Raw genomic sequence first — 14,169 nt, 5'->3', positions numbered from 1 at the left:
ACATTGTTAAAGTAGTCAGTGTGACTGCAGTGGTTCAATCTTAATGTTATGAAGCGCTGAGAATACTTTTGTGCGCAGAACAAAACAAAAATAATGACTTTATTTAACAATTTGAATTGTTGTCATACGCCGTTGACATAGTTAATGCAGGCTTCCGTGTTCTACGTCAGAACGCCGGCTCATTATTGGCCAGCTCCTGCATCAGCATCACACACATGCATCACGTGAACAGCGTCGGCCAATACTGACCTGGCATTCGGACGTAATCACGGAAGCCTGCACTGTGTTCACTACGGCAACTGCGTATGACAACAATTCAAATTGCAACTATGTTGTTTGACTTGTCACATAATACCTTATACCTATTAAGATTCTGGGCCCTATTTTAACGATCTAAGTGCATGGTCTAAAGCGCACGACTCAAGTGCACTTAGGACGTGTCTGAATCCACTTTTGCTAGTTTAACGATGGGAAAAATGGATGGTGTCTAAATGGTCTAAAAGGTTCGTACCTATTCCGTTCATAAGTAATGGGTGTGTTTTGGGCGTAACGTGCAATAAACCAATCAGAGTCTCATCTCCCATTCCCTTTAAAAGCCAGTTGCACTCATGCCATTTCATATTCGCTATTTGCATGGCATAATTTGCAAGCGGAAAAACTGAATGCCTTTCTAGCGAGGAAACGGATCTGCTCGTGTGTGAGGTTAAAGTGCACGGGCAGACCATCTATGGGACAAGCCAGATTCCACTAAAGAATTTTTATCTTTATGTTCACAATAATAATCTTTTACATAGTAATCCTTTTATTTTTAATATGGGCACACAAATGGGCGCAAATGCATTTGCTATTTAAACTGCGTGGCGCAGGACGTGAAAATGGTAACTGCGTCAGGCTGAAACTAGCAAAAAACACTTGCGTCACAACAAACCCTGGTCTCATCTGAAACCACTTGATATAATGAAAACCACAATGATATATATTTGATGGAAATTTTGGTCCCACTTTATATTAAGTGGCCTTAACTACTATGTACTTAAATAAAAAAATAAGTACAATGTACTTATTGGGTTCATATTGAACTGCAAAACACGTTTGCAGCTATTGAGGTGGGATATGGGTAAGGTTAGGGAAAGCTTTGGTGGTATGGGTAGGTTTAAGGGTAGGGGTAAGGGTTAAGGGATGGGTCAACAGTGTAATTATAAATGTAATTACAGAAATTAATTACAGATGTAATTACATGCAGGTGTTTTTCAAATATAACTACAATGTAAAAACATGTATGTACACAATAAGTGCATTGTATCAAATCATTCATTTAAATGTAAGTACATAGTAGTTAAAGCCACTTAATATAAAGTGGGTCCGAAATTTTCCATTTACTTAAAAAAAAAAAACATTCACAAAGCTTTAAATGAATTGCTTACATTGCCATTGCCAGTAATGACTAAAGCACAATTAATTACAGCTTGTGCATATTTATTTTACTGACATTTAAAGTCTGTATAGTTTGTGGCAAAATTGATCAGGAAAAGAAAGAAAGGTAACACTTTATTTTGACGGTCTACTTTAATATCTACTAACACTTTATTTTGATGGTCTAACAGACATTCTACTAGTAACCTTGCAACATCAACTAATTCTAACCCAAACCCTAACACCTAACCCTAACCTAGCAGTCTACTACAGTATACTAATGCTAATTAGTACTAATTAGTAGATATGTAGTTGCAAGGTTACTTATAATTAGAAGAATGTCTGAAGTGGAATAAAGAGTAACCGAAAGAGAGAGAGAAAAAAGCTTATTAGTTTCCAATTTCTAATTTTCATAATCTAAAGTAGGATTCTCTCCAGGTTTGTGTGTGTCTGAGTGACTGTGGAGATCAGCCGACAGTAGTTTGGGGTCCGTTGCATAATGGGAGGCATTTCACAGTGAACAGATCAGATCACCTCATATGACCTGTCTTCAGTCAGCATATGAAGGTCACTGTCAGATGAAGAGGTGAAATGTTTCAGCTGGTTCTCTATTGATGTTTAAATCTAATATACACATGGTGGTTTGAGGTTTAATGCTGGTAAGGGATGCACTACTGCTTCTGAATGTAAATAAGGTGCATCAACACATACAGAATGCAAAACAGAGGCACAACACATGTGAGATGAAAATACAGGCAGGTGAGGTGATGGATGAGATCCAAATATATCACATATATAATGTACCAGACCTACGTGACTTTTTTCTTATATGCAACACAAAAGACTGTATTTTGAAAAATGTCTCTTTTTTTTGTCCAGATAATAAAAGTCACTGAGGCCAATGGTCGACTTCCATGGGCAAAACCAATTCAATCAATTCTTTGTGTTCCACAGAAAAATAAAGGTTTATTTTTAATTTGAGAAATGGAACTTTCATACTTGTGCATTTCTACAAAACCTAATGTTAACAATATACATGTTTATCAAAATAATGCTTGAAACCAATCAAGAATGAATGTTTAAATATTTCAAAATCACTTATATATATATATATATATATATATATATATATATATATATATATATATATATATATATATATATATATACACACACACACACACACACACACACACACACACACACACACACACACTGATATATAAAATAATGACAATATTATGCCTGCTCAGAAGTAATACATTACTCTTATGTACAAATGTGGTTTGCTATTTTTGAATAATTGAAAACTAATTGGCAGATATTTAATAAACATAAAAGTAGTAGTTGAAAGTCAAGTTTGAGCAAATTCATGCCTTAGCGCCCCCTGTTGGAGAACAAACAACAGTTATGCATTTAGATTGAAAGAGGCATAAAGAACTCATCAGAAATAAGTAAAACTCACAGAAATATAGTCTATTTGTCAATGTTTTTTATATTTTATGCTGTAAAAATAACACATTCTGGACTATAAATTAATTTATTCTCTATTATGTGAAACCCAAAAAGACTAAACAATACTGTGAGATGTAATCTAACTCTAGTCCTTATTATAAAGAGCTAATGTAATAAACATAATGTGAAAGAATTAGTAATCATATAAATAACTCATTGAATTAACTGAAAACAACAAAAATTAAGGTGGTAACATGAAGTTTTGGTGGCATTTACATAAAATTTTACAAAAAAAAAAAAAGGTTCCAAAGGAAACAAAAATTCAACGTTATAAAAATGAACTGGTCATAAACTTTAGTGAAATATTATCATTATCATAGGTGTATTAAAATTTAATGTTAATATAAATAATATTATTTACATAAATTCACTTCAGAAAATGGGTACAACAGCTAATTTCTCCAAAATATTATTGCAAATTCATTTAAATGTCAACTGCTGCTCTGATATTGGGATTGATCATCTGATTAGTGTAGACATCCATTTTATAGATGAGCTCAAAATTCTCAGCTTCTCAAAAGAATATAGTGACACTATGTGGTCTGTCCATCAGCGCTAGAACATAATGGATAAAGCTCTTTTGGTCTAGCTTAATATGAGTACACATTCTTAATGAACAAATAATAAGTCCCTTTCCTTGATTTGTATATCTGTTCATGAAAAGATGTCTGAATGTTGGTGAAGGATTTAGTTTTGTTGTGGTGAAATAGACACATTTCATCCTCCCAATAACCCTTGGACACTCTATTCACATTATATCCATAATCCAGACAATGTGGCGAGATTCAAAAGCTGGAATGCAAGCTTGCCAGAGGAAAATTAGATTTTTTTTTCCTCTTGTTCCAGCCGCAAGCTGTCCTGTTCCATTTCCAATCCAGGCCCGATTTACAGTATGCGCAGAGATAATCCAGAAATAACACAATCTAGCAAAATATCAAAACAGTTACACCCAGTTTTCAGACTTCTTTGTTCCGTTCTTTACAGATTCAAATCGGCATAAAAAAAGATAAAAAGAACATCCATTTCCTCAAAGTCCATGTGTGTGTGAGTGAGTTTGTGTGTATGTGTAAGCAAAGGATTTCAATGAGATCACTGACATATTTGTGACATACTGTAATCAGACAGAACCTCATATAAGCTCTGGTATGACTGGGTGCGGTTCATCTCAAAACACATTTTACACAGTGTCCTAACCAGACACGACGCCGTGATGTAATAAAATGTAGGCCTATCTTTTCCATGTTAAATCATACATTGAGAATTTTTGTTCTAACCAGCAGCGTCACTTTCTATCTCTGCGACGTCGTGGCTGGAACAGCAACAACATAGTAAATATGACAATGATTATCTCAGGTAATGATTATGTGCTTTATTTAATGTTAAATGAGTTTGATGCGAGTTTGAGCATGACCTTTATAGCCTTACTGAAAATGTTGAAATTCACCTCAGATATTGAAAAGAAATTACAAACCCGATTTACAAATTTCAATATTTTATTCAGAATACAACATAGATGACATATCAAATGTTTAAACTGAGAAAATGTATCATTTTAAGGTAAAAATAAGTTGATTTTAAATTTCATGGCATCATCACATCTCAAAAAAGTTGGGACAAGGCCATGTTTACCACTGTGTGGCATCCCCTCTTCTTTTTATAACAGTCTGCAAACGTCTGGGGACCGAGGAGACAAGTTGCTCAAGTTTAGGAATAGGAATGTTGTCCCATTCTTGTCTAATACAGGCTTCTAGTTTCTCAACTTTCTTAGGTCTTATTTGTCGCATCTTCCTCTTTATTTTGCGCCAAATGTTTTCTATGGGTGAAAGATCTGGACTGCAGGCTGGCCATTTCAGTACCCGGATCCTTCTTCTACGCAGACATGATGCTGTAATTGATGCAGTATGTGGTCTGGCATTGTCATGTTGGAAAATGCAAGGTCTTCCCTGAAAGAGACGACGTATGGATGGGAGCATATGTTGTTCTAGAACTTGGATATACCTTTCAGCATTGACGGTGCCTTTCCAGATGTGTAAGCTGCCCATGCCACATGCACTCATGCAACCCCATACCATAAGAGATGAAGGCTTCTGAACTGAGCGCTGATAACAACTTGGGTCTTGTCTTTTCTGGCCTTGACCCTTACACACAGAGATTGTTCCAGATTCTCTGAATCTTTGGATGATATTATGCACTGTAGATGATGATAACTTCAAACTCTTTCCATTTTTTCTCTAAGAAACTCCTTTCTGATATTGCTCCACTATTTTTCGCCGAAGCATTGGGGGAATTGGTGATCCTCTGCCCATCTTGACTTCTGAGAGACACTGCCACTCTGAGAGGCTCTTTTTATACCCAGTCATGTTGCCAATTGACCTAATAAGTTGCAAATTGGTTCTCCAGCTGTTCCTTATATGTACATTTAACTTTTCCGGCCTCTTATTGCTACCTGTCCCAACTTTTTTGGAATGTGTAGCTCTCATGAAATCCAAAATGAGCCAATATTTGGCATGACATTTCAAAATGTCTCACTTTCAACATTTGATATGTTATCTATATTCTATTGTGAATAAAATATAAGTTTATGAGATTTGTAAATTATTGCATTCCTTTTTTATTCACAATTTTTACAGCGTCCCAACTTTTTTGGAATCGGGTTTGTAAAATTCAATCTGTGAACTCAATGCATTTTTTGACAAATGTGGTATCAGTACATCAGTATATATTTTAATAATGTTAAAATAGTGTTAATACATTTGGTTATAGCCTATTTCTCTATTTCGTTGCTAGTGCAGTGCGCTTTCAGAGAGAGCCCATCCACACACTCTTCTGATTGGCTGTGATTTTTGATTGATTGTCGCGGCTTGCAGTCGTGTCATGTCTGGTGCGGACAGACAAATTTCGTGTCGCTGGAATCTTATCACATCACGTCTGGTTAACGCTAGTCTTTTTCCTCTCTACTGTCTGCCTCTACATCCACTTTAGTCAGTCATTCACAGATGTTCATGCAACGAAAAAGGGAAATTAATTATTATGTAGGCCTATGTATTTTAAAATACACAAAGCTCGACATCAACAGTAGTGGAACATAAAATGGAAAAGCTTTATTCTTTCATAACACCTTTAACTAAAGAACACCTTCAACTAAAGAACATTCAGCAATACCACATTTATGGCAATTATACAAATTTATGACCATCATCATAGAACATTACAGTGGAGTATATTACAAAATCTGTGCCAAGCTCACAGAAAAGTCAATCCCAAGGCACTGGCCAACTAAACGTACATTTGGAAGAATAATACTGGTTGATGTGCTTCACTGCTCTGTACATTTGTGCACTCATGATGTATGTAACCTCATAACCCAGAGGTTACGCATTTAACTTTGGTCAAAGAAACTCAAAAATGTGCTGGCCACGTGAAGGCCATGTCAGAATATTAAGACGTCCCTTATTTTTCCCTCTTAGGGAGAGAACAAAACAATTCTACAAATGAATTACAATCAGTCTCTCACTAAAGTAGCATTTGATGCATATAAAAGGCACTAATCTAAGATATATCAAAGTAGCAATTTATGGAAAACAAAGTCTATAAAATTAATTCGCTTTAAAACAAAAACAAGGAACAACCAGTAAACCACAAAAGCGTATGTGCTTAAACAGAGACATTTAAACCTAAAATGGCAAAGTGATTCTTTGCATAGTCTGTTGCATTTTATTATTACTAATAATATTTTTAGGCTACATAGAGAGCTATTGTTTCACTCATTTGTCAGTCTCAATTTGATTAAACAAACATCACAAACCATTACACAAATTGTTTGATTGGTTGATTGCTACTGTCTGAAAATGATCAAAGCAAACTACATAACAAAAAGTCTATGAACAATCATAATAAGACAATACACAAAATACAAACTTAAATAGTACCTCTATCACGTGTGAGGTACAAATTCAATGTACTTAAGAGCTAAATGGAAGTACTAAATATATACCGTACATGTAAAGATAAAGCAATGCACTGTGAGATTACTCTGTGAGTGGTACTTCCCAGTAAAACATTTGTACCTTTGAGAGATCGATAGTCTTCGATTACTTTGGAAAAGTTGTCAGTGCAAGACAAAAGGCACTTGGTGGTATCAATCCTCCGGAGAACATCTGGCAACATTCACAGCTTTAGATATAGTCAGAATCGAAAGACGTGCTTTGGAAATATCCGAAGAATGCGAGAATACAACGAGCGCATCGGGATAACGTAACAATGGTGAGAGAAGATAGAAGTAAACAAGCCGCTTTAGATGATGTAGGAAGTCTAGAGGTCAAGAAAAGCAGCACAGACTTTGGTCGCGTGCAGGAGAAAAGCCTTAGATTAAGCCATGGTCAGCTCTGACAAGAATTACAAGTGCGGTCAGTGAAGACTTGTGGTCTGTGGTGTTCAGGAAGGAGGTTGAAACAGAGCTGGTGTAATTTGCACTTCTGTCAGTGGCTAAAGAGAGGCACTATTGAGAGAGCTACTACTGACAGGCCGACTCCCAACCTTTAAAACCAACAGCTAAAGGGATAGCTCATCAAACATTAAAATTCTCCATGATTTCTTTCTTCTGTAGAAACACAAAAGAAGATATTTTGTCCATACAATGAAGATCTAAAGTTGTATTGGAACCCATAGAGTGAAACAGTTGGGTTCCAGTAGTAAATTTTGAAGTAACGCAAGTCATTTTTTTGATAAATTGTTAAAGACAGACCTATTGTGAGCTCCAAGGTTGTTAATCGATGCCTTTGTTGAAGCATCTGTTTGCATTATTAGACAATTTTCATGGAACTACATTACCCATGATACTGCGAAGAAAAGTCCGCCAATCAGAGTCGCTACAAGGAAATCATGCCGAAAGATCACCTCTCCCAAAAATAATGAAATGTTTGGATATATGTGCATATTTTGCAATAAACTTAAAATATATGGTTTCTATAAATATAATTAACAACATTAAATTAATAGTTTTATATTTCAACATTGTTTTTAGTTAGATTGTCATTCGCAATGCTTCATATTGTAGTTTTAGTCTTGTACCTTTGTCTTTTTTGGCCAATTTTCAAATACTGTTTGGTTTCAAATCAAAGTTTGTAATGGTGTGATTCACCTTGTAGCTGGTTGGTTTAGCTACCCAGACAGCAACATAATGCGGCCCAGATCCGGCCCACATCTGGTACATGTGGATTACACATGGACGGGATATGGGCCGGATCTGGGCCGACACTATGTTGCTGTCTGGGTAATGGCTTATAATTCTTTAGCGAAGACTTTTTAAAAATCCCTATGGCAAAAATGAATGAAAAAAAATGCTGTTGAAAAAGTGAGGGGCACTAATGTACTCTATTGACTATCATTGTATGGCCAAAAACAGCTGAAACATTCTTTAAAATATCTTCTTTTGTGTTTCATAGAAGAATGAAAGTCATACTGGAAATGATGGCATAATTTTCCTTTTTCTGTGAACTATCCCTTTAAGAGTAAACAACTTATAGGTTCAGAAATTATATATATATATATATATATATATATATATATATATATATATATGTATATGAGATAAGAGATAAGATCCCCTTATGGATAATTTGTGCAGAACACTTTGGCTTGATATCCATTTAAGTGCTTTAAGTAAGATCCAAGCGCATCTAGTCAGGCGAATCTGTCCATAGACAAAGTATTTAGCATTTCTTAAAGTGCAAAGAATTAGTATGGCGAAGCCTAAGACAAGCATATAAATAAAAGTCTGCCTGCACTATATACAAGCACAGTGCAGGAGCTCCAATGTTCCTTCACAACATTTCCTTCATTGTAACATGAGTACCATATTGCATAATGTACCATACTGCATATAATATTCAACAGTTCTTTGACCCTTAACCTCTGTTCCATGGACATTGTTTATTTGGCACAGTTTCAGAAGGTCCGGGTTTTGGTCCAGTACTTTATGTCAGGTTGGGAATGGGAAAATGTGCAGTTCAGGCCGTGTGTTGATGCATTGGCATGGGCTCACCAGCGCCCGCTTACACTGGCAATGTCTGTGTGGAACTGTCGTGGCAGTCGACCGCTGGCGCCTCCTTCCAAGAATGAGGAGCGGATGTTCGGCGGCTCAAAGAGCTTCCTTCGGTTCTTGTTCAGCTCTGTCAAAACAAGAAGAGGGCCTAAGTATTCAATGTTTACACTGCATACATGCAAGTTAAAGTCGCAATGAAACAGAAGTAGAAACAGATCTTTTCTTCTGTATTGATGTACATCAACATTTAAGGGATTATCAAAAAAAAAAGAAAAAAGAAACCAATGTATGGTATAGATTTGGTTCTATGCATTGGTTATTGACTGGATATTGAGATGTGGAAGTTGCATTCAAAAGTGGAGATAGATAAAAGCAAGCTTAAAGGGGCGGGGTTTAAAGGGATAGTTCACCCTCAAGTTGTTCCAAACCTGTGTTCTGCTGTACACAAAGGAAACCCAATTGGCTACTATAATAGGAAAAAAAAAAATTCTATGGTTATCAAAATGGGGCGAGATCTGCTTGGTTACAAACATTCTTCCAAATATCTTCCTTTGTGTTCAGCAGAACAAAGAAATTTATACAGGTTTGGAACAAGTTGAGGGTGAGTAAATGATGACAGAATTTTCATTTTTGGGTGAACTATCCCTTTAAGCAGACTTAATGATTAGACAGGTCCTGCATATGTCCCCAGAGAGAAGTCTGTCATATTTACTGGGAGATCTAGCAATGACATTTTGATTACTCATTACAAGGTCAAAACATAAAAAAATGAAAGATATGCACAGATGAATCATTCACAATAACATATATAACAGGCACAACAGCATAAATTTCCATTTTAATGCTGACCTCAACATCACCACAGAAGGCACTGCCGAAAAACTGAACTTGCATATAAGACTGTCTAAGATAAGGATGTCATTTTTATATTCATGTTTGGTTCATAGGGTTTTGAAAAACGTTTTAATGACTGTAAAAATGTCATGTGGTGCAACCATTATATAAGTAAGCAATAAGGTATGAGAGACTGTGCTGTATCGCGAATAAGTCACGGCTGAAGGGCGTTGTTAGGCACGACGCAAAGCAAAAAACCTGAATCCTTTTATAAAACGGTTACCACACAATACAAATATTAAAGGGGTGGTTGCATGCGATTTCACTTTTTTAACTTTAGTTAGTGTGCAATGTTGCTGCTTGAGCATAAACAGTATCTGCAAAGTTACAGCGCTGAAAGTTCAATGCACACGGAGATATTGTCTTTTAAAGTTATGGCAGTTTATTGCCTACAAAAACGGGTGGTTTGGACTACAACAAGCTTCATCCCGGGTTGGTGACATCATAAACCCTTGCTATTAACATAAACACTGCCCCCGGGAACACGCAACAAAGTGGGCGAGGCCATGTGGCGCAGCATAATGAAAGCAGAAGAGTTGTTTACACCGAACGCGAGCTGCGCGACGCGACACATCAAAAGATATAGAACCCATTATTATCTGTGATATTTTCTACACTGGATGCGGTGCTGAAGACAGCTTCCTGAATCTACACGAGTTTAATGCTGGATTTACACAAAGACTTTTACTGAAAAATGAAGCAGTTCCCACTTTAAAAGCAGGAGCTGCTGTTTATCAGTCCCAAACTGTAAGTACGTTTTATTGTTTGTCTTTTAAGCGTAATGTTATAGTTCTGTTGCTATTTTTAATGCATCTAGGACGTATACAAAGAGCAACTCGTTTTTGCTAGCCAGTTAGCTAAATTCTAGTGCAACAAACACCAACAAACTTCTATGTTCATAGACAGTTGTTCATGCTATAAATTAAACGCTACCTTTACAAAAATGCGACTACTCAGGCATGTATTTACTACAGTAAAGCTTTAATCAGGATAAAACTGTATATTAAAAGCTAACAAACAGCAGTGACAGCTAGGGCTGGGTACCAAACTCGATACTTTTTAGGTACCGATCGAACTGCCTCGATACTACCGAGTATCGAAAAGTGTCTTGTCATTCGGTACCAAATTTCGGTACCTCAGAATGGAGCCGAGGAGAGGGGCGGAGAAATGCTTTCGCTGTCTCGTTGAGGAGCAAGTAACGTTGCGCTACTTTGTTATTTATATCTAAATATATAAAACTATACGCGCGAGAGAGACCCTATGTGCGAGAGGGCGATTGAATCAACGGTTTCGTTTTCAGTTTATCTCCGAATGGACGGGTGAGAAACGGCTGTTTATCAGCCGGTTCACTACAGATACTGTTAACAGAAAACAAAAGTGTAGCACTGCCTGCAGAAACAGCGGAACGCGCAATGTTTTTTAGACTAGTTATGGACAGGTACAACACACAGCAGCTTTACATCAGCGTTCGTCCCTCAAGTCTATGGAAACACGCGACCGGTTCGTGACAGGCTCGTTCGCCTGCACGAGCACAGGCTCTGCCTCTGGCTCCAGAACGCGAACAATTCTGCTGAAAAAGGGGTATCAGCGTCCTCCTGATACTGCGGATAATCTGCGGGTCGGGCCAAGTAATAAAAAAATAACATTCAAATTAATTGCGGGTGGATGAGAGATGAATCATTAATGTGTTGATTTTAATGAAGACACAGAACTCTTATTTCACGGTAAGACGAAACGAACTTGCGTCACTCTTACTTCCGCTTTGATCTTGTTAATAATAATAAATTTTTTGAAGAACAATTGCTGAGTGATTTAAAAAGAGCCTCACATACTTAATTTTTTGCATTGAAAACTAAACTTTATTAAAACTATTTGCACTGATTTATTGTGTTGGGTAAATTTTGTTAATTTGTGCTTTTTTTATTCCCCGCAGTGGCTCAGGAGATGAGTCTTTGAGTCTGATAAAAAGTCAACAAAGTTAAAATATAAAACCAAAGATTTTTTTGAGGTTATGTAATCTTGTTTAAACAGATTTTATAAAACTGGTACCGAAAAAGGTATCGTTTAGGTATCGGTATCGAAGTCAAGGTATCGGTATCGTCTCGGTATCGAAAATTTTTGAACGATACCCAGCCCTAGTGACAGCTTATCTAAACACTTTGACACAAATACTAAATGAAATACCATTCATAAACATCCTTCAAAAGCCGCGATTGCAGAGGTTCTACTTTTTCCTCTTCATCTGGGTCTGATTCGGCTCAATTTGATACAGCAATGTAGGCGCTATTATTTACTTTCCACCTAAGCGCGTAACTACGAATGGTAAGGGGCGTGGCGTTTCCGGACGCTCCAGCGAATCACGACAGACTGGGCCAGTAACCAACCTGCTGACCAATCTGAGCACATTGCGTATGTCGGAGGGAGTGGCTTCATAGAAGCAGGAAGTCAAACGAGCCGTTCATATGACAGTGGAAACAGAGGTGTAGAATTAAGATAAAATATATGAAAAATACAGCATTTAAAAAAAACCCGAAGCATTAAGACATGTTAAACTGTGCCCCCAAAACACAATCAAGCCTAGAAAAAAAACATGTAACCACCCGTTTAAAGCAAAAAATATGTATCATGCAACTTTCATGAAGTAAACTTTCACTACAAGCCTTTCTTCCGCCGGAAAAAATAATCCCTGACCATGAACAGCAACAGAAGTTACATTATTACACCATTAGATGGTACAAAAACGTCTTTATGAGTGTGTCAGTCAGTAGTGAAGACTTTTACATTAAAAAGACATTGACATTTACATTGAAAATTGTTGTGAACACGGAACAAGACGCAACTGACAAATGTTTTGACTAGTGCTGTCAGTCACGGGAAAACCCCTTAAATGTTAAAAGGACAAGATAATACATCGGACATTTAAACAGATTTTTTATTATGGACATAGAACTGACCTGAAGGAAAATGCTAAATCTGAATGCAGGTAATAAACTCGCTCACTCAATCTCTTTCTCATAATACTCTTCTTCATAATACAGTAAGCTTCAATGAACAATATCAGCTGAGAACAAACAGTATCCGTTGCTAAGAGTGGTTGCTAAGGGTGTTGTGTAGTGATACAAAGAACCGTTGGGTGAAGCGGTCATAGCCTTGTTTTATCGTGAATAAAACACAGCTATTGACCAATCAGAATCAAGGACAGGAACTAACCGTTTTATAAAAAATAATTACTTTTGTAGGCCAAAACTCCAGAAACGAGTTAGCATTGTAGCGCTTCTGGTTCTTTTGTCCTGAAGTCAATGTGTTTTTAGAATGGTTTTATATAATTTATCAGTCATAGCCTCTTGGAAAGTTTTACTGAAAAAGGCGGTTGCTAACAAGTGGCTAAATGGGACTGCAGAGGTTGTCAGGGACATTAAACATCATCACACTGAACAGGAAAACTATCTATTTTTGCACTTTGTTTGTCACATTCTGATGCATTGTGTCTAAATAAATTGGTCAAAATAAGGTACACTACCTTAAAATGCTGCCTATGTTGACAGCTCACTAGGTTTTGGGCAGCTCCGAGTGTTCACACTATGTTTTTTTTCGGGATGACAGATCTTGTTTACGTAGGTGGGCTTGACAATGCCAATGTTCCCTTTTTTTGTGCTGTAGAGGACAAAAGCAAAGGCGGACATTTCTCTCACTAGGACCAAACTTGCATCAGCCCAACAGGATTGTCTTCTGGCATCTTGAGGTCAGTCAGAGAAATAAACACAAGCCTGCAGTCATTTCCTGTCCTCCTCGTACCTCTACACTTTGGAATCCCATCTGTACCATAATTTCACTTTTAACAATGAAAAGGCTACCTCAACCTCGGGCATTGTGTTTTATTCTCAAACCACGGGGCTGATAAAACTGGAACAATGTTTTTATTTTAATAAATATCCTTGCCAGACTGCAGGAAGTCATTATGGTTATCTAGCATTGGGTGGTCGAAATATATCACAGATGTTCTAGATGTCTAATGGCCAAGCTTGTCACTTCCACTTGCTGTCATGCAAGGATGTGGACAGTCAGTCAACCCTGGCCGGTTATGTAAGTGGAAAGCCAAATCCAATTTCATCTCTGACACCTCAATAAATCATAACCGTAATCCCAAAACCCTGCAGCTGTCCAAATTACTCAAAGCTATTAAAAAGGAAAATCTTGCTTGGCATGTTGTGTTCATCAGATATTACGGTTGATGTTCTCTTAGTTGGTACCAAGTTGATGCTAAACTTTCGGTAACACTTTATTTTAAGGTGACGCAGTTACAG

At 37.0% G+C, this 14,169-nt stretch overlaps 1 protein-coding gene across 3 annotated transcripts in view; it reads right to left on the bottom strand.

Moving 5' to 3' along the window:
* Positions 1-5,639: 5,639 nt before the first annotated feature.
* The window catches only part of bicc1b (BicC family RNA binding protein 1b), a 121,354-nt gene continuing 112,824 nt past the window's right edge, over positions 5,640-14,169 (bottom strand). For 2 of the 3 annotated variants that reach the window (XM_067370221.1, XM_067370222.1), the window contains exon 21: positions 5,640-9,098. In XM_067370221.1, coding sequence (XP_067226322.1) covers positions 8,968-9,098 — 131 coding nt within the window. In that variant the 3' untranslated portion in view covers positions 5,640-8,967. The remainder of the gene's footprint in view (positions 9,099-14,169) is intronic. The other variant, XM_067370223.1, reaches the window with a different exon arrangement.

Source organism: Chanodichthys erythropterus, chromosome 19 (assembly GCF_024489055.1).
Source record: "Chanodichthys erythropterus isolate Z2021 chromosome 19, ASM2448905v1, whole genome shotgun sequence".
NCBI lineage: Eukaryota > Metazoa > Chordata > Actinopteri > Cypriniformes > Xenocyprididae > Chanodichthys > Chanodichthys erythropterus.
Note: the sequence above shows the minus strand (reverse complement) of the source record. Positions and strands in the feature narration are given on the sequence as shown.